The 19,496-nt window shown below is 36.7% G+C and overlaps 1 protein-coding gene across 3 annotated transcripts in view; it reads right to left on the reverse strand.

Annotated features, from left to right (window-relative positions):
• The window catches only part of smarcad1 (SWI/SNF-related, matrix-associated actin-dependent regulator of chromatin, subfamily a, containing DEAD/H box 1), a 71,122-nt gene that overhangs the window by 12,316 nt on the left and 39,310 nt on the right, over positions 1-19,496 (reverse strand). For 2 of the 3 annotated variants that reach the window (NM_001015697.1, XM_018092929.2), the window contains 6 exon segments: positions 3,923-4,058; positions 5,184-5,259; positions 5,350-5,409; positions 5,774-5,873; positions 7,426-7,516; positions 10,031-10,233. In NM_001015697.1, the coding sequence (NP_001015697.1) occupies positions 3,923-4,058; positions 5,184-5,259; positions 5,350-5,409; positions 5,774-5,873; positions 7,426-7,516; positions 10,031-10,233 (666 nt within the window). 3 annotated transcript variants of the gene reach the window in all.

The raw sequence follows: 19,496 nt of genomic DNA on the forward strand, positions 1-19,496 counted from the left end.
TGGATGTGTACACTATTTCATTTGGACAGTTTAACACAATTACATCTGACCCCTTTTGATCTTTAAAAAGACACGATCTCTAGTGTGCCCCTGACTCAATCGCATTCGCAGAGCAGCATTAATCTATAGCAGCTCACCCCCTCCCTTCACTTTATCGCAGAGAGGGACACTGACATGTGCAATATATCCTTGTAACAAGCAGCCATGTTATTCTCCTTCCTCACGCATCAAACTCAATTCTCACGAATGTCAGGAAGCGCAGGCGAATGTGTGCAAAAGTCACACAGGAAGGACAAGCAACAAAAAATGGAGTCCGTGAGAGCTGCAGTTTGTGAGACAAACAAAGTGGTGTACTCTGCATTCTGTGTGTGTATATAGTGATTTGGGAACAGAGATTGTCTCTTTCACGTATTTATCTATCGTGGTGAAATTAATGGCGATTCCCTATTTTTATATATATTTTTATGCATTTGACATGTTTTGTATGCATTTGATATTTATTTACACTGTGATTTATGTGTATTAATGTATATATTGTGTTTATAAGATCATACACGTGATGGGTTAACTGTAAAAGAATTTTGATTGGGTGATATGGGTATTTAATTCTACACCTCACTTCCTGTCACTATCCGGACGACGATCCTCAGTGGATCGAAACGCGTAGATTTGGAGGTTCAATAAATCTGTCAGCGATTCACTTGGGGAACTTGTTACCTAGTAACAGCCATTTAAAGCTTTTATTACATTCATGATACCCGTTATCCAGAATGCTTGGTACCTGGGCCTTTCCAGATAAAAGATCTTTCTGAAATTCGGATCTCCATACCTTAAGTGTACTAAAAAATCATATAAACATTCATCAAACCCAATAGGATTGTTTTGCCCCAAAAAGGATTAATTATATCTTATTTGGGATCAAATACACGGTACTGTTTTATAATAACAGAGAAAAAAAAGAGAACCATTTTTAAAAAATTCTAATTATTTGATTATAATGGAGTATATGGGTGACGGACTTCCCATAATTCTGAACTTTCTAGACAATGGATCCCATACTTGTACTAGATATTAAAGAGTTTAACGCACTAGTGACTATGTTAGAGAAGCAAGAATTTAACTTACTGCTGCAATGTTATTTATCGTACACTAAGTGGCGCTCTTGGACAGCCAGGTTGCTTTCATGGACACGTTCCTAAAAGCCTCTGTCCCTTGTCATTACTACACTAGAGAGTAAGGGATCACCTGATATTAAGGAAAGTGCATAAACACTGAGCTGGATATAGAAATCAGTCATCTAACTTAAAAGGACAACTATGTAACTCTATAAGGATACTGTATGCATTCTTATGTATAACAACCCCACTTTGCACAAAAATGAAGGTTTCCAGTGCACAGGTACTTTAATTAGATATGCATGCTTTTTAGGGAGAGGGAATAACCACACCTAACCACATCAGATAGATGGCCTTATACTGCTGTATAACAAAAGCTGCTTTAGGCCATGGGCACACAGAGCTTTTTCTCAGCCTGCATTTTTCTGCAATCCGAGAGAAGCTGAGCAAAAGATTTATGTACCCATGGCCTTACCTTACATAGAGGCCAAAAACCTAATTTAAATTCACTAAAAGAATAGCTATAACCAATTAACTATAGTCTGAAGCTCTAGTTCTCTAGAATTTTACACTAGTGTGGGGTTGTACGGCTTGGATTCATAATCTACAGCAACAACGTGGGTCACATTTACAAGTCTGAAATATAGACAACAATACACATGCAAAAGATTTCAAATAAACTAACTTATATGTTCTTTAAAGCACTATTACGGTTTGGTTTTAGCTCCAATGAGATACAAGTCTGTACTTTATATGCCTTGATACTTGAACTCATGCCTTTACAACAAAATTACAAATTAATTCTTTTTTGAAAATCTGAAGAGGAAGTTCTAATTCCTTCAGCATTTTCACAGATACAGTGCATGTTTTGCAAAATCGTGGTCAAGAATTAATAAAGGCTTTTAACTCAAATGTGTATTTTGTATTAAGAATGCACAATAACTCATTCTGCTGACAGTTTGGAGATTGTCAATCATGTATCTAAAAGCAGGCATTGCTTCACTGTATTAGCTTCTTCCATCTATGTTGGATGTCAATACAACTGCTCTGAAGCTCCTTTCTATGTGCCCAGTCAGACAAGGTTCACATGCAAATGGCTGTTCTGTCCATCTGTACCTCTAACAAATTTTAGAGGTTGTATCTCATTAAGCTAAGATGTTCATGAGAAGAAACAGAAGCCATACATGGCTTTCTTTTGCGTTAACAAAGAACATTCTATTCGCAGATCTTACTGGACCTGAAAAATTGTATGCATTAACTTTCAGTGTACCATTACTATGAATCTCTCATGCACACCAAAAAATACTGATGGAAGAATATACATTTTTCTAAGGCAAAATTTGTGCACCAGACTGACCATATTTATGTGTGGGAAAGAAATTATTTTGGTCTCCTGATCTGTAGTAGACATGCAGTCACAGCCCCTCTGGGGCTAACATATATTCTATGGCCACATGTGAGTATCAGCTGCTCACAAAGAATGTGAACAGTCACGGCAGTAACTGCCAGGGGTCATTTTCTCAGACTAAAAGATCTGTTAGCATACAAAAGATCACAAGTAAACCACAAGTAACTGATAATTTCTGATATTTCACCATAACATGCCATGTGCATGAATCAATTCTGTTTTAGTGCATGGATCAATTACTATGTTAGCAAAAATTCTTGCCAGACCAGAAACCCTTCCACTATACCTTAACTCTAATAATAATTATTAGTAGAAGAGTCCTCTCTCAATCCTATTTACCAAACCTTGGTTATGGTCGCTTAGCACTTTAATTATTTTAACTTGTACAAGTATGGGATCCCTTATCTGGGAACCCGTTATCCAGAAAGCTCAGAATTACAGAAAGCCCGTCCACCATAGACTCGATTTTAATCAAATAATTACAAAATTTTTAAAACTGATTTCCCTTTTCTCTGTAGTAATAAAACATTACCTTGTAATTGATCCCAATAAGATATAAATAATCCTTACTGGATGCAAAACAATCCTATTGGGTTTAATTAATGTTTTATTGATTTTTTAGTAGACTGAAGGTATGGAGATCCAAATTATGGAAAAACCCCTTACCCGGAATACCCTTGGTCCCGAGCATTCTGGGTCCTATACCTGTATCTAAAAAAAAACTTTATTGCTAATATATGCACTCGCAAGGAATGAAGAACTACTAGTAAAACCTGGGGTCGGTGAATGTGTGTTCATCAGTCTGCCCAGCATATGCATGCAATCATCATACAGTTGCTTAGTTGATATCAATTATATACATATGGCATCTTTCAATTCTACAATCTCCCAGTTGGTATGAAAAGCTGCAATGACTCATTTATTAAGCTGTTTGTATAATAAAATGAGAAATGAATTAAGTTCATCTAAGTGCTACAGCCAGAATTTGGCTATAGAAAAGAAGGTAGAACAAAGTAAATATAATTAGTATATTAGCACTTTCACATGCCACCGTAACAAAGTGAGACCAGAGTCAAGAGACTTTTTAATTTGAACTCAAGCTCCGTATATTTGCAGATTTACTAAGTAAAGCTGCTCGTAATGTTCCAGGTAATAAAAGGCTGATTCTTGACATTGATGTATTATAGAACAGAACCTGAATTGGCCCACAGAAGACCATGCGTGTCTAATTTGTTTAATTTATTACGTATCTGCACACTTCATATATTCAAGTTCAGATTTGCTGGGCTAAAGAATTTAAAGAAATCAAAAGCATGGCCTTACATGTTTAATCAGGAGATGTCGCCAGCTACAAAAAGAATCTGCTCTATAAATCATACTTGATGAATGGAACACTTACATTTAAAGTCATAAGGTGTTGGTACCGAATTGCACTCATGTTCTTCAGCATGTGGCCTTCATCAAATACAGCAAAATTAAGCTTGAGGCGCCGAAATAAGCTGCGATCTTCAGCACTGCTGATTGCACAATTGTATCTGCCAGAGAGAAACTCATTTTTTCTTAGTGGTTCCTGCACCTGGACTTTCATAGCCTTCTTAAAGTCATACCGTTAGTTCTGCCTGTAACTTGCCACTCTTATGTCACTCAAAATAAAGCTAAACTGAACAACTTCCTATCATGCTTGTGGCCTTAAATTTACTTGTGCCATTTCTGCAACTACTCACTGTGCTTTTTTTTCAGTGGTGTGTTAAAGCTCACTATTCAGAGAACTCAGAAAAACAGGAATGTAATTTGCTATATAGTCCTATCCAAGCAAACAATTCCTATTTTTAATGGATTCCCCTTTTGTCTTTTATACAACAGCAGTGCCTCATAGCTGAAGCTAACATAAATCCATGTTGATGGAAAACAGTCTTAAAGTTTTTTTTTTTTGTTTTTTTTTTAACAACCTTAAAGACAAGGAGGCACCCCTCCCCGCCCAGTGAATACAATCGCTAACCCTGGTACTTTTCCTAGATAACAAAATATCCTAACATTTTAAATACAACTCCGAGGTGTTCTTGAATATCCTAATATTTTTATTATACACAAGTTTTTAGTGAGTCGCGTGACAGAAATTAAATAACTAAGTATGGTTTATAAGGATATAATTTACAGGATATTCTTGGCTCTTGTGTCTTGTCATTTTCCTATGGGACCAAACTGTAAATGATATCCTTATGCCATAAATGGTACTTGATGTCATGAGTTATAATCGGAGCTTAGTGATGTAATTTCTGTCACATGACTCACTAAAACTTGTATATTATAATAAAGTAACAACAGTTGAAAAATATTAGGATATTTGAGAACTGTACAGTCATGGAGCTCTTCAGTGACTTATAATATCCTTATTTGTTACAATAGGAGGTACTTTATTCACTTTATGTGATGTCAGGACTCATTTAAACTAATGTATTATAAAGAAATAATAAATCTTTTGCTTTTTAATATGAGGACATCAGCCTCCTGGTGACTGCTAACATCCCTATAATTTACAGTATGGAGTAAATTAGTATCTATATACTTCACAAAAAATGCATAATAAAAAAAGCTTTTGCAATGTTAACCACAAGGTGTCACCATTGTTACTAGAATAGTGCTTGCTTAATATCACTCACGTTGTCACTATCACATTGAATTCAACAACCTTGTTGAGTATGTCATAGCGTAAATGTTTTCGTTCTTCTTGAGAGCCTGCAGGTAGGGGGAAAAAGTATTTTAGCTCAAATGTGTGTTTGATAAGAAAAACAGTTACTGTCAAGACTTTCACATTAATCAACTTACCATAATATAGTAAAATATTCATACTAGGACACCACTGGTTAAACTCTCTAATCCAGTTATCTATGAAATTAAGGAAGATAAAACATTTAACAGGTAGGTGTCAATAATGCAACAGTGAAATTCCAAGAAAAACCCAAGTTGTAAAAAGTGTAGATTATGAAATCAGGCATTATGCATCTTTAGTAAAGGAAATATGCACTATTAAATATGGAAATATGGAATATCAAAGCCTAAATCAAACTAAATGTTAATATTAATGGGATTTTCCTTTACAATAATTTTAGAACGACTACCTATATTGCCAGTAGGAGACGTAGGGATGTCTTGAAATAATATTTGAATCATTCATTCATATTAGGGCACATAATTTAAACAACCGACAAACAGGCAATGTGTCAGTATGACTTGAGAATATTTTACTTACCCATTGTTGAAGCAGGTACAACCACAAGATGAGGACCTGAATCACCAGTGACATAAAGGTGTGCAAGAAATGCTATGGCTTGAACAGTCTTTCCAAGACCCTGCAGATTGAAAAAATCATGACTCGTTTTTGCATTCTCGGTTATTTTTAATCATAAAAAAATGTCTATAAAGGCCAAATCCACACGCATTGGTGAAGGTAATTAACATGGGCACTGCATCTTTCTTCAGAGTGTACATGTGTACAAACTTTCCTTTTTTATATAATGCCATTTGCTCTGAGTCTAGCCTTGGGGTTATTTCCTCTATTAAATTTTTCAGGTTAAGAGGAATGCTATCAAATCCTAGTCAGAATATCTGTTGACCTGGCTGCGCCAAAAAGGGCTTTGGGGATTAAAGTGCTTGCAACACTAAAAAAGTAGAGAGAGTATTTAGACATCTCCCTTCCACCTAGGACAGTGGTTCTCAACCTTCCTAATGCCACGACCCTTTAATACAGTTCCTCATGTTGTGGTGAACCCCAACCATAAAATCATTCCTAAGACCATCGGAAATATGTGTTTTCCGATGGTCTTAGGCGACCCCTGTGAAAGGGTCATTTGACACCCCCAAAGGGGTTGCGACCCACAGGTTGAGAACTGCTGACCTAGAATACCAACAGAATAATAGCATACCGTACGGTTTGGGACATTTTGCTATGTAAGTTTTTTTCCACACAAACCTCATGATGCTAAAATATGCCCCTGTTATTGCTGCCTATGGAAATCGTAGATGGGAACCTTGACGCTCACCTGAAAATGCACTTTTGTGTTGTAAATAGGGAGGACAGAAAATTGGTCAGGGACAACAGTGAACAAAGTGAGTAAAGACTAATTAGCTTACAAACCTCATCATAAAGCAAATATACACGTGTATGCAAGCTTACAGAATATGCTAGAATTGGCAGTGCTGCATGAAGGGCCATTTTCCTTTTTTAATTTCTTGATTCAAGTTTCACAAATGCATTACTACTCTTCATGGGCATTCAACTACTTATGATGGCACCAGGGCTTTGTATTTTTAGTGCAGTGGGAACCTGCCTTAAACTACTGTCACGTTATTATATAGATGATAGACAGATAGATGTGCTATATCTGAATCAGCCCCTCTTCCCCTGTCCCACTCCCAGCCCAGGGACTAATATACAACAGACCTCGCAGTCCAGTCCTCAATGCCCCCACAAGTGCAGGTTCTGCTGTATATGTAGTTACGCCACTGTGCTGTTTTGTATGTGCCAAATACAAGCAAAATTACCAATCTGCAAGCAGTGATAGCAGGATAAGAGAAACGGACACATAATGTGCTAGTGCGTAATCAGCTTCAACTGCACATGCTGCAGGTTCCGTGTTGGTAAAGCACCATGAAGAGGATCACAAGAGACAAGAAAATGGCATCTCTGAACTCCGATACTCTTAGGTTTTCAGATAGGGGCGCTTTTCTATGTAATACACTGTGTAATTAGGGAGATTGTATAAAAATGCAAAATGTAAAATGTATCAAATGCATATACAGTGACTTAGGTTTTGTATTGACAAACCAGTTTTAGAAAGTGCTTTCATTTGAATTGTTAACCTGTTTAATGCAACTGAAGAAATGACAAATGGCAATGCTCACCATTTCATCCGCAAGAATCATATTTACTTTGTGCTTGTGCAGCAATGCAAGCCAATTCAAACCAATCTTCTGATATGGTTTAAGCACCAAGCTGAAAAGAAAGTACAAATGAACAGCAACATATCTACAAAAAGCTGATAACAAGCAAACAAGAATATAAATATTAGTGTGGATATTATTTTATCTTTCTCCACAGATTAAGAGATTATTTATTTGCTTCATTCATTCGGGGTGGTAGAAAAGAAGAATGATTGTTATGCTTTTATACACACTACAGTGCAGCATGTCTGCTCATACTAAGGGAGGGGTCAGATAAAGAGTATATATTGGCTTCTCTCAGTCCGGCACTTTTCTGCCAGGCTAAGAGAAGCAGATCCACTTACGTACGCTCCTCTGTGTGCCTGCCTTAAAGACTAAGGCAACTGCCTGAGTGTGGGCACACGGAGCGGATCGGTGGTCAGCTCCGCTCTGTGTGCGGCAATGAAAATTTAGGCCCAGCTTTACGGTGAGTAACGGTGAGACCGCATGTAGTGGTTGCAGAGGCTTAACTAATAAAAAATGAGAAGTAGATACTCCCCTATAAAGGAAACTGGACTTTTGAGAGAACTACAAAAAATAAATGTTGTGTTTTAGTGAGCATAGATTTCCCAGTGATTAATTTCAGTTATAAGAAGGTTCAAAATAGATTAAATCTCTGCTACCATGGGTGACTAATCTCCCCAAAATGGCTTTTCACGGCTTCGGTTTCCGGAGTAATGCAAAGTTACCTGCAGGAGGAAACTTTGTACATCTTTGTACATGCATTCTCACTGGCGATTCTCTTCATTGCCAGTGGAAAGGCATTTCAGGGGGAATAGTCACCCATGGTTGCAGAGATTAAATGTGGGCAACGGACGTCTAATCTCCCCGATATGCCATCCCACCGGCTTGAATGTAAATCGCCGGTGGGATGGCATATGCCGTGCCGCGATTTCCCGAAATTGCGAAAGTTTCATCTCAAGGCACCGGCGCCGCATATGCCATCCCACCGGCGATTTACATTCAAGCCGGTGGGATGGCATATCGGGGAGATTAGTCGCCCACAACAAGGGAGATTTGTCGTGGGCGACTAATCTCCCCGTCTACCACAGCCCTAAGGAGGATACCTGTGCACTGAGTCACAGATTATCATCCCAACTTTGATTTTCAGGGCAGAACAAACCTAGCCCAGTCTAGTAAAATACCAGTACCCAATGATAAGGTACAATGCTTTAGATATTTGGGAAGTTTCATTTGTTTGCAAAGTATACTGACTGTTGACACATAAATGGAACAGCACAGTTTAGCAATTCGTTACTGAACCAAATATAATACATTTTCTTGTATAGTTGTTTAACACCAGTAATTGAAGCACATAAAAAGTGCAAAATGCATTATGTTTGGTTCAGTAAAGTATTACTAAACTGTGCTGTTCCAGATGCTTCCCATACCTCTCTCTTTACTAAGTACCACAGCAGTCCTCTAGCCTTACCCAGTGCTTAGTATACTGCAAGTTAGTACAATACCTAAAAAAAAAGTGTGATGATTTCAGATTGCCAGCAGCAATGTACATTTCCATGGCAAATACTATAGGAAGTGTATTAACTTTTTTAGATAAGAAAACAAAAAAAAAAACAAAACAAAACTATACATGTATGGATGGGATCCCTTATCCGGAAATCCGTTATCCAGAAAGTTTCAAATTATGGAAAGGCCATCTCCGATAGACTCCATTATAAGCAAATAATTCTAATTTTTACATCTAATTTCCTTTTTCTCTGTAATTATAAAACAGTACCTTGAACTTGATCCCAACTAAGTTATAATGAATCTGTATTAGGGGAATACAAGCCTATCGGGTTTATTCAATATTTAAAAGATTTTTTAGCAGACTTAAGTTATGGAGATCCAAATTATGGAAAGATCTGGAAAACCCTGGGTCCTGAGCATTCTGGATAACAGGTCCCATACCTGTATACACTACTTTATTTACATTCACAGAACTATTTTGCACAAGAGCAAAGTTTCTGAAGTCAACTGCAGAGAAACTGCAAGGGCACTGATCGCACTATAAGCAAAATGTGCTATGTGCTTTGTTTAGTATCTTAAAATATACTAAACTGCATGTGGGGGTGCAACACTGGCAAAAATGTCATTCACATTGAGATAAACAAAATGCGGTCTATTATCGGAGCTTCAGCTGTAATTAAACTCTTGCAGATCAATAACTGGGGCACTTGAGGGCATTGCTGTGTGCTTTCTATCTGTCCCACTTGGATCATGGAAATGGCACATGGAGGGATTGCAGTGTTTGTTCCCTGCCCACACTTTAGAGCATTGCTGTGTGCTTTCTATCTGCCTGAATTGGAATAGAGAAATGGCACCTGGGGGCATTTCAGTGTTTTGTTCCCTGCCCACAAGGCTACAAAACTCTTAGATATAAGTTATGTGCAAAGCACCTTAGCCTCTACACTGCAAGCAATACACTTTACTCTCCCTTACGCACATACAAGTGATAAACTGTGCACACAAAACAAAGTTTAGTGATATTCACTTCATATTGCAACACATCATGTACAGCACCTACTTTTCTGACATAATTGAAGGCTGCTCAATATTCCATCCACATTCCCCATCTTCAGTAAGTTGAGTCACCTGTTTTGTCAGTGTCCTTGAAATTTCTTCACATTTGTTCATAAGCTTCATAACTACCTCTCTTTCCTTTATTAATGTTTGACAGTCCCATATCAAATCTTCTGAAAGCCCATTAGATTTGGTCATTTTTTCAAACTAAAAAAAAAAAATTGCTTTATTATACTAATAACTGCTTCAAAGCAACATATTTTTTGCGCGTTAGAGGGAGCTCTTATCTTTCAAATCTAAGCAATCAAAATTTTTCAGACTAACAAAGACTTGATTTTGCCCAACATTTAGCCCCAGTGTGTTTAATGGGAAGAAAACAATGCATTATAGCATATGGGAAAGAAAAACAAACTTATAGGTCCTTGAAATATTCAAAACAGCAAAAACACATAGCAAGAGAGAAAACACTTGATAAGAATTCTTTCTGTACGAAGTGTTATTCATTGTTCTAATAATAAGTCAACAAGAAGCCAAAAAGTTGAGAATTAAAGACTTGGTAAATAGATCTTGACATGATTGGCAAAATTTACTGTTAAGACACATCTCACTTATTTAAGCTTCACTTTTATTTAACAATTTAAAAAATGTCATTCCTATTAAAAAGAAAATGAGGTAAGCAGAATCTACAAATAACAAGTAATATGGCTTTAAAGTTTAAGAGGGGATAACAAAAGAGTCTAGATAATGATAATATATCATCTTAATGGCAGATTAAAGAGATTACTTCTACAAAGCCAGACTGCTATTTCACATTTGCTTTGACACTACAGGTAATCGCTGTGCCACCTGTTAGAACTACACAAAAGCTCTTAAGCGTGCTGTCGTTTACAAAGAGGGTAAAAGAGACAGATTTTCTTAGCTTAGAGTGGAATTCTTTGGTTCTCTTCCATGTTTGGTGAATAATGAGCAAATGTGTTTTATGGATTATGTTCTCAAATAATTGAGGCTAAATCCAGCAAAATGGACCATTACTTATTTTCAATAAAAGCATTGACCTTTAACTCTTAAATGATACAATAAAGCCATTTTGCACAGATAAGACAATAGCAAAAATACCATATTAATATTTCATCATGGAACACACACTTTTAGAATACGACTTCAAAAGTTATTTAAAGGAAAACTATACCCTGGAACAATGCAGTATAAAAATATATCACACAGAAAAATATACCACAGCTCATATGTAAACCATATTTCTAGCCATATTCATTTTTAGGGTTTAGTTCTTCACTTTTATTCAAGTGCTTAAAATATAAAATCCTTAAGGGAATCATACATGTAATATCTCTATTTCAATGACAGGAAGTGCCACGAATAGGTCAATGTCAGCCAAAACCAAGTACCAAATGAGTTAAAGGCAACTATTGCGGATTAAGTGCAAAATGCCACAGGCAAACGGGGAATGTTTCACGGTGCACAAAATGTATCTGGGTTCCATCTACGACAGGGGTGTCAAACTCAATCACAAAAGGGGTCCGAAATCTAAAACACAGGCTAAATTGCGGGCGAAATTTTTTATTTATATACTTAGTAAGATACTAAGGGGTATATTTATCGCAATGTGTAAAAAGTGGAGGAAGACATTACCGGTGATGTTGCTCATAGCAGCCAATAGATGCTTTGCTACTGTTGAAATCGGATTACTGATTGGATGCCTTGGGCAACATTACTGGTAATGCTTCACTCCACTTTTTACACAGTATGATAAATATACCCCTTAGTCTTAGTTAGTATGTGAGGAAAAGGGAAATTGATCAGGCTGGATGGTCAGACACACTCACCAAGGGCCACATAAAACAGCCATGTGGGCCGGATTTGGCCCCCTGGGCCTTGTGTTTGACATATATGATCTACAATGTGCCGCGGTTTAAAAAAATAAATTATATGCTTATATCTTATTTATTATATTAAAAAACTAAATGAAGCCTCTATTTAAAAGGTTTCTATCATTCGTTGGCTGTACATAAATATTGCACCACATTATGTTTATAGCCAACTGAATGCCTTTCAAGACAAAAGAAATTTTTAGTTTAGTATGTGTGCATTACCTTTTATGCAAGATTTTTTTTTCTTTTATATATGGGGTGATATATGTCCTAACTACTCCCCGAACAATATAATTTTCATTGCAAACCTTGTGCTATGTAAGTGGCACAATTACACATATCAGGGTCTGTGAGTCCGTGAGGGAATGCACTTAAAACATTTTTTACAGGTTCATCCTCAGCCCACTGTTAAGTCAAGTTTTACATATCTCAATGGACATCAGGTGGCTGAAATGCACATTCAATGGGACATACACAATGGGACAGAAACAACTGCATTATGCATAAAAATGTAGTCAAGCATTTGTTTCTGACCACTGTTTAGGCTGCACTTATTACATTCTCTCAAATTATGTGTGTATGTCCAACAGTGTCCCAGAGCAATAATATGCTCATGCATAAGTAAAGCTGGCCAAAGTCCAAAATTATTAACGTTTTTTATTGCAAAATTAGAGCAGCACATATTAACAAGGAATGTGATGCATTTTTCAAACAGCTGCAGTCCACCAATACCTGAGGCAATAAAAATCGAAGTAATATTTGAATTTTTTTTAACTTTTGCTGAACATTATATAATAAATACAAAATGGATTGGTCAAGGGGAATCAGGTTTATATGGAAAATAAGGTTTTACTGAAAAAGAGCATTGAGGAATAGGGGCCTCCCCATCTTAGTCTTATAAACATCAACCAGCACGTTAAGAGGAAATAAATTGCCTTTTTTACCTTAGAATTAATATGGAAAGAGTCTTAACTTGTAAAAGCATAATCATACCTTGGAAAGAGATGTGATATAAGCTCATTATGACTTCAAACGAATTCTAAATAATAAAGAGCAAACTAACGATTTATCACGTCTGGCTAAATGAAAAATGTATATGCCTCAGATGGTACATGTTTCATTCCAGGCCAATATTAGAGTTAAGATTTTCTTTGCAGGTATAAACAAGCACTATTTCACTGTTTTATGCAGAAATACATGTTATTCAATGTAATCTGTTAAAAACATATTTGGATGAGGTGTCAATGGAAATTCTGGACTTTCATAACATACACTCTTTTGAGCAGCAAAAATAGAATTTTTTTGCCCCAGTAGCATAAACGAACATCTGAACAACTTAGGTTTATAAGACAAACAGAAAATATGTTTGAAAATACTTTGCTACAAAATATTAAGTGCCTCTTTTGTCTTGCCTACAGAAAGATGCTGAAACTCTCTAAAAAATAAACCTGGGTGTCGAGTCCTGTGTGGATTCAGGTCAGCATAAGCAGGCCAAGACCGGCAATCTGTGGATTTGGCAAATGCTAGAGGGGCTGCTGTAAGGTGCCATAGACAGTCACTATTTAATTGGTCCTGTGGGGGAGTTGTTTGGGTCTCTTTGCAGTTGAAATGCCAGGATCTAATTTTACTATCACCTACCACCCCACTAAGCCTACACAGACACCATACCCCACCCGGCTAAGTGAATCAGGAACTTTCTGCCTGAAATCCAGCTGCTTTGTGGGTACCTGGGGGCAAGTACCCAACCCCATGCAGGTCTACCTTGGTGTATATGTATTCTAGGTTTGTCAAAATTGGTATCCTTCTTGTACACTGGCTTGGTCTGTAGCCAACAGGGACCCCTAAGATCTAGGCTCCTCCAAATGAAAAGTGCCATTTTTCAAAATCAGAGGTACTAATACAAATCAAAAGTACAAAACACACAAATAGATGAAGAAAAGTCATACCATAAGCAAGACCAATTTTCTCTCAAACTATAAGTATACATAAATGGTACAAGTAACACATGCAATAAATCCTTCCTAATTAAAAAAATATGCCAATGTGATACGGACACTAAAAATCTAGTTATCAAAATATTTATATACATAAAAAGGTCATGTTGATAATTTTTCAGTGATAAGTTTGCTTTTGTAAGTAATTGTTACTGGGAATTCCTAAACCTGACTGCTTTGCCAAGCTGACTGTCCCTTCTAAAGTCAGTTATAGCTTCTAATGCTAACGGACTGCTTCTGCACAAATATGGAAGCCCCCTCATAAAGAAACACGGGGGATCAGAAAAGTAATTTAAAAGCATCTGGCAAATACTTTTAAGGCAAAATTAAAAATAGCATGCAAAGACATTGTTATGATAGATATTAAGAAAGATTACATTTCTGATGTCAGTATCTCTTTAAAGGAATTCATTAAAAAAAAAAATACCACTTTTGGAGGTGCTTGTGCACATGGCACTTAGCCAGCCATAGCACAACGCTATATTTATTCTGCAGAATGATTTACCATACCTAAGGAAACAGCCAAAGAATCTCCCTCTGTTTGTTTAAGATAGCAGCTGCCATTTTAGCTTGGTCTGACTTCAGTTTTGTGCCTGCACACTGCTCCTGAAACAGTTCTAAACTCAGATTACACAGCAGAGAGTGGTGGAGGAGAAAGGAGGGGGAGAGACGAGCAAACGGAGCAGGCTCGTGCAGTGTCCTAAAGGATTTTTCTGAGAGCAGGAAGTCTGACACAGAAGATCATGTATACAGAATAAAAGGAAAGCAATGTGGTGTTTCTTTTCTCTGAGGACTCAGAGCAGCAGTTCTGTAAGTGCTTATGGATGTATTTACATTCTAATAAAGCTTAATTAGTTTTTACCTTTCCTTCTCCTTTAAGATATAGAGATCCAAATTACGGAAAGATCTCTTTTCCAGAAAGCTCAGGGCGCAAAGTCTCTGCGCTAAGTTGTACTGCAGCATTTTAAAGATGAGGAAATGGTCAGATATCTGATACACAGAAAAAAATGCTCTGTATTTACTTGATGAACATGTAAAAGTGCAGCACAAATGGTTTACACATAGCTTTAGGAGTCCTTTATCATGTCAATACAGATATTGTCCTCTTTGTAAGAGTTTAAAACTACAAGAGAAGGGCAGTAATAGTAGGTGGGGTGAACTTTGTGGCAGTAGAGGAAAAAAGCAGCAAACCAGTAATGTGTGAGAGATATAACACAATTGGGCATATTTATTATAGTGTATAAGCCAACATCACCGGTGATATTTCCCGTAACAACACCTACAGCAGACACATTAAAATTAGAAAACTAAAATCTGATTGGTTGCTATGGGCAACATCATCAGTGATGTTGGATTACACACTATAATAAATATGACACCAATATTTACAGTACAGTGGTTTGGTGCTCCCATTGTACTGTACAACAAAGCAATAAAGGGGGCCCTGATAAGATTTCTGAGGGGCTTGAGGCAAAGAGTCTGAAAACCACAGCCTTTGAAAAAGTTATATGTGAAGAAGACCTGGTTCTAAAAGATACATAAGATGCATTGTGTGAAGTGTGATGCAAGCTGGGACCAACCAACCATCAGCTGAAAAAGTTGAAAGGTGAGCGTCACTGGACATTATATCCTTTTACTAGACCTGGGATTTAATTGCACAAAACATTTCTAAAAGGTTAAGGGTAAGAAGATTATTTTTATTTTTAGAGTTAAAGACAATTATCTTTTACTTACAAATGTGATGAATATTATTTTAAAGAGTGAGAAATAGTCACTTTTCTACATTTATGGATGCTGCAAATGTTGTTTCAACTTTACCCAGCTCTTATTAGGTCACACCATGGCACAGTCATGGTACAAAAAAATGTATCTTAATGGAAAGAGGTGTTCTAGCAAGCTATTTAATCTAAGATATGTAGAACCAAAAGAGCCAATTTTCTCCTATCCGGAGTTTTAGGCTGAATGATGATTTTACAGTTTGATTAGAACTGTCAGTGTATGGCACTTGCATCTTAAAGGGTAGAAATGACAAGATAATTCCAGTTATTTGCAACTGTAGGTAACAGTTATACCTATAGCAGTAATCCCCACCTTTTTTTTTTTTTTGTTTACCTGTGAGCCACATTCAAATGTAAAAGTAGCTGGGAAACAACATAAGCAGGTTTCTGGGGCACCAAATAAGGGCTATTTGATAGCCCCTTTGTGCAGCCTACATGAAGCTCTGTTTGCCAGTACACCTGGGTTTTATGCAACCATAAATTGCCTCCAAGCCAGGAATCCAAAAATAAGCACCTCCTTTAGGGCCACATCCAAGAGGTTGGTGAGCAACATGTTGCTCACAAGCCACTGGTTGGGGATCACTGACTTACAGGAACGCACAGCTGCCATGGCCATTTTTTTAAGAAAAAGGAAAAAAAAGGCAGAGTGGCTTTCTAAAAGGAAGCAACAGGAGGCGGCTGGAGATTGTGTTTAGTGGCTGTGACTTTTGTATGAAAAAGCAGTAGCAACAAAACAGAGTTAAGCCTAAGAGATGGGGTTGCAAACAATTTCAAATAAAAGGGCATGGAGAAATAAGCAAGTTTAGGTTGCAGTGCGTTGTACCATGCACACAGTACATTTAACTGGAGGTGCAGCGTGTGTTGTGGACATTCAATTACAGGTAGACTCATATTTTATTTCTATGCATAACATACATCTTGATTACCAATGCTGGCTAGCCCTGCTTACAATTTTAATGTAAAGGTCATGCAAGCTCTGTGCAATAAACACCTGCTTGTACACAACGCAGTAAACACAGATTAACAACAAATACATCGATTTTAGAGGAACTACTGTAGCTAGGATTGTGCCACCTACTGTCCAAGAGCTGAACAAGTGGTATAAAAGGTATTTATCAGGTGGTCATGGACAAGTTAAGAATTCATATTCCAGAATTTCAGCTCAATCCAATGGAAAACTACAGGCCCTGGCATTTTAAGTACTCAAGAGGCCCAAACTACCCTTACCAGCCCACCTTAAAGCACCCCCTCTGGCATTTTCCAGAATCCACAAACTGCCAGTCCGGCTTGCATGCAGATCACCTGCATTAGCAGGCTACTTGTGGCATCTTTCCACTTGTAAGTATGTATAAGGGAGTTTTGTACTGGAAGTTTTATTCTGTGAACAATGCACAGAGTAAAGCACAGCACAGAGCAGTGTACTATTTAAAGGCATACAGATATGATTTTTATGGTGTACTTTTTATATTTCTAAATTACACTGTTTACACAGCAAATAATTCACTCTACCATTTAAAACTTTATTCTTGAACCAAAATATGTATTTTTTTTTTTTTTGCTGTAATCACATGTCACATGTCTGTGGCACCCTGGGAAATAAAGAATATGGCAAGCCTCATGTGAAATTTCAAAATTATATATTAAAAAATTTTTTTTTTTGAAAAATGGGATTTCAATGCTGGATTCTACTAGAGAAGCTCTATTGACTGATGTGTTTAGAAAAAAACGTTTTTTCCCATGACAGTATTTCTTTAAAGTATTTTTTTTCAGAGGAATAATGCAAAGAACAATTAAATCAATTCCAGGAAATTACTAGGGTTATAACCCCTGAAAATCTGAATTCTGGGTTCAGTTGCTCACTGAAACACTTAGGGGCAGGTTTATCAAAATGAGATTACTACATAAAAACTCATCCACTCTCCATTCATTCCTAAGGGGTTTTTAGAAGTGTCTATATCAATGGTACATCAATTTATCAATGGTGATAAATATGCTTCAAAAAAATCCTACAGGAATGAATAGAAAGTGTTTTTTTCTGTGGTAATTTTGCATTTTGATAAATCTGCCCCATAGTTATGATGGGATGTTTCCTGGTATTCTGTGAATTTTTTTGTCTACAAAATACCAATAGTACCATTATCCTGAGAAATATTGGACCTTACTAACACAAAAATACAGACTTAATATCACATTTTTAACAGAATATTTGCACATTACTTTTTCTTTATGATACAAATTCAAAATGTGAATCTACAAAGACACAAAAAAGTAGTTCCTATGAATCTATGTACTGAGAGAGGAAGAATAAGATAGGAAATATGTCTGTGTACAGTTGCAGTACATGTGTATAAAAATAAATATACAACTATAAATTTGACTCAGCGTTTAAAATATGATGAAGTTTATAATTCCTGTCTTATTAATAGGTCGCTGGGCATGTAGTTGCAGAAACAAAATGAGCATATGGGTGTGGGTGCTGACAGATGTTCTTAATCAAATAAACCCTAAATTCACTACAAGTTAGTACAATATTCAACCCATTTAAAAAAAAAAAAAAAAAAATATGGGACATGCAGACTTATAGCAAATAGCTGTGCAAAAGAATGAGCTGGGGCAAAGCTGAACATGTTTTTCCAAACTACCTATCAAGCAGATGTTGCTCAAGTTGCCAGTAGCTTCAGGCATATAATTCTGTGCGCAAAGACAGCCTTGCAAATCTGTGCTGCTGCTTTAAATATTTATGCTTATTTTTCACTGTACCCTTTTTTCGTTCCCATAAAAAATGATGGGGGGGAATAACACAACAGATGACAAACCTACATTTGTGTGATTAAATTGTATGTAAAGAAGAAAATACCCACAATACCTACAAAGGAAGGCCATTCCAATAGTTCTGTATGAGATTTTAAAAAAAAGTCAATAGAATTTGATTAAGTCTAACATCTCTCGCCCCCCCCCCAACAAAAAATATATTGCATAGGCCTGCAGTTTGCAAGGGTGTTTGTGTTAAGCAACTGAAACAACTGTAAAAATACCTTTAACTCAAGGTTTACATTAAATCAAATATTAAAAATTTTGCTTGCATAATATAGCTAAACCGAGTCTGAATTACTTCTTTTTATATGCAAATATAAGGACAGAGGAAATAGACTGAGAAAATAAAGTTATACTCATATACTAAAAGTACTCACCATAGACTGTAAAACGATCACCCCTTTAGAATTCAAGTTTCTAAACAATTCCATCTTTGCTCAGTAAACGGCAGAGAAAGAGTTATAACATGGCAGCATTGTTTAGCCAGAAGAAATACATGAGATTCCTTTGCAGAGAAGGGATTCAAGTAACTTGGGGGGAAAGGTGTTCAGATGTCAAAAAAATCATGCTGCATCTGGAACTATGAATATCCCTTTGCAGTTGCTTCTTCAAACAGTTACAGTAGGAGTAAAAATCCAGACACATTCTTGCCTCCTGCTTTAGATTTTGTCTGCTTAAATCTCACAGAACTGACTGGCAAACTTCTCCTCCACAAATGAGAGTTCTAATGTCTGCCTTAGCAGAGAACTGAACCAAATCACTAGGTTGCTACATGAGTGGCAGTACTGCCAGCCAATCAGCTTGGCTTTTTCAGGAAAATCACCCCTAATTTATTCAAAATTAGGTCATATGACACTCTTTGAAATGCTATTGGCTCAAATAAATGTAGTGTTAGCCTTCTTGAGATAAGGCCACCCATCTAGGCTTTTAATTTGTAGACACCTCTTGTCTATCAGCATAAAAGGAATATTAAAAAAAAAATGAACTGTAGTGAA

Source organism: Xenopus tropicalis, chromosome 1 (assembly GCF_000004195.4).
Source record: "Xenopus tropicalis strain Nigerian chromosome 1, UCB_Xtro_10.0, whole genome shotgun sequence".
Classification (NCBI taxonomy): Eukaryota; Metazoa; Chordata; class Amphibia; order Anura; family Pipidae; genus Xenopus; species Xenopus tropicalis.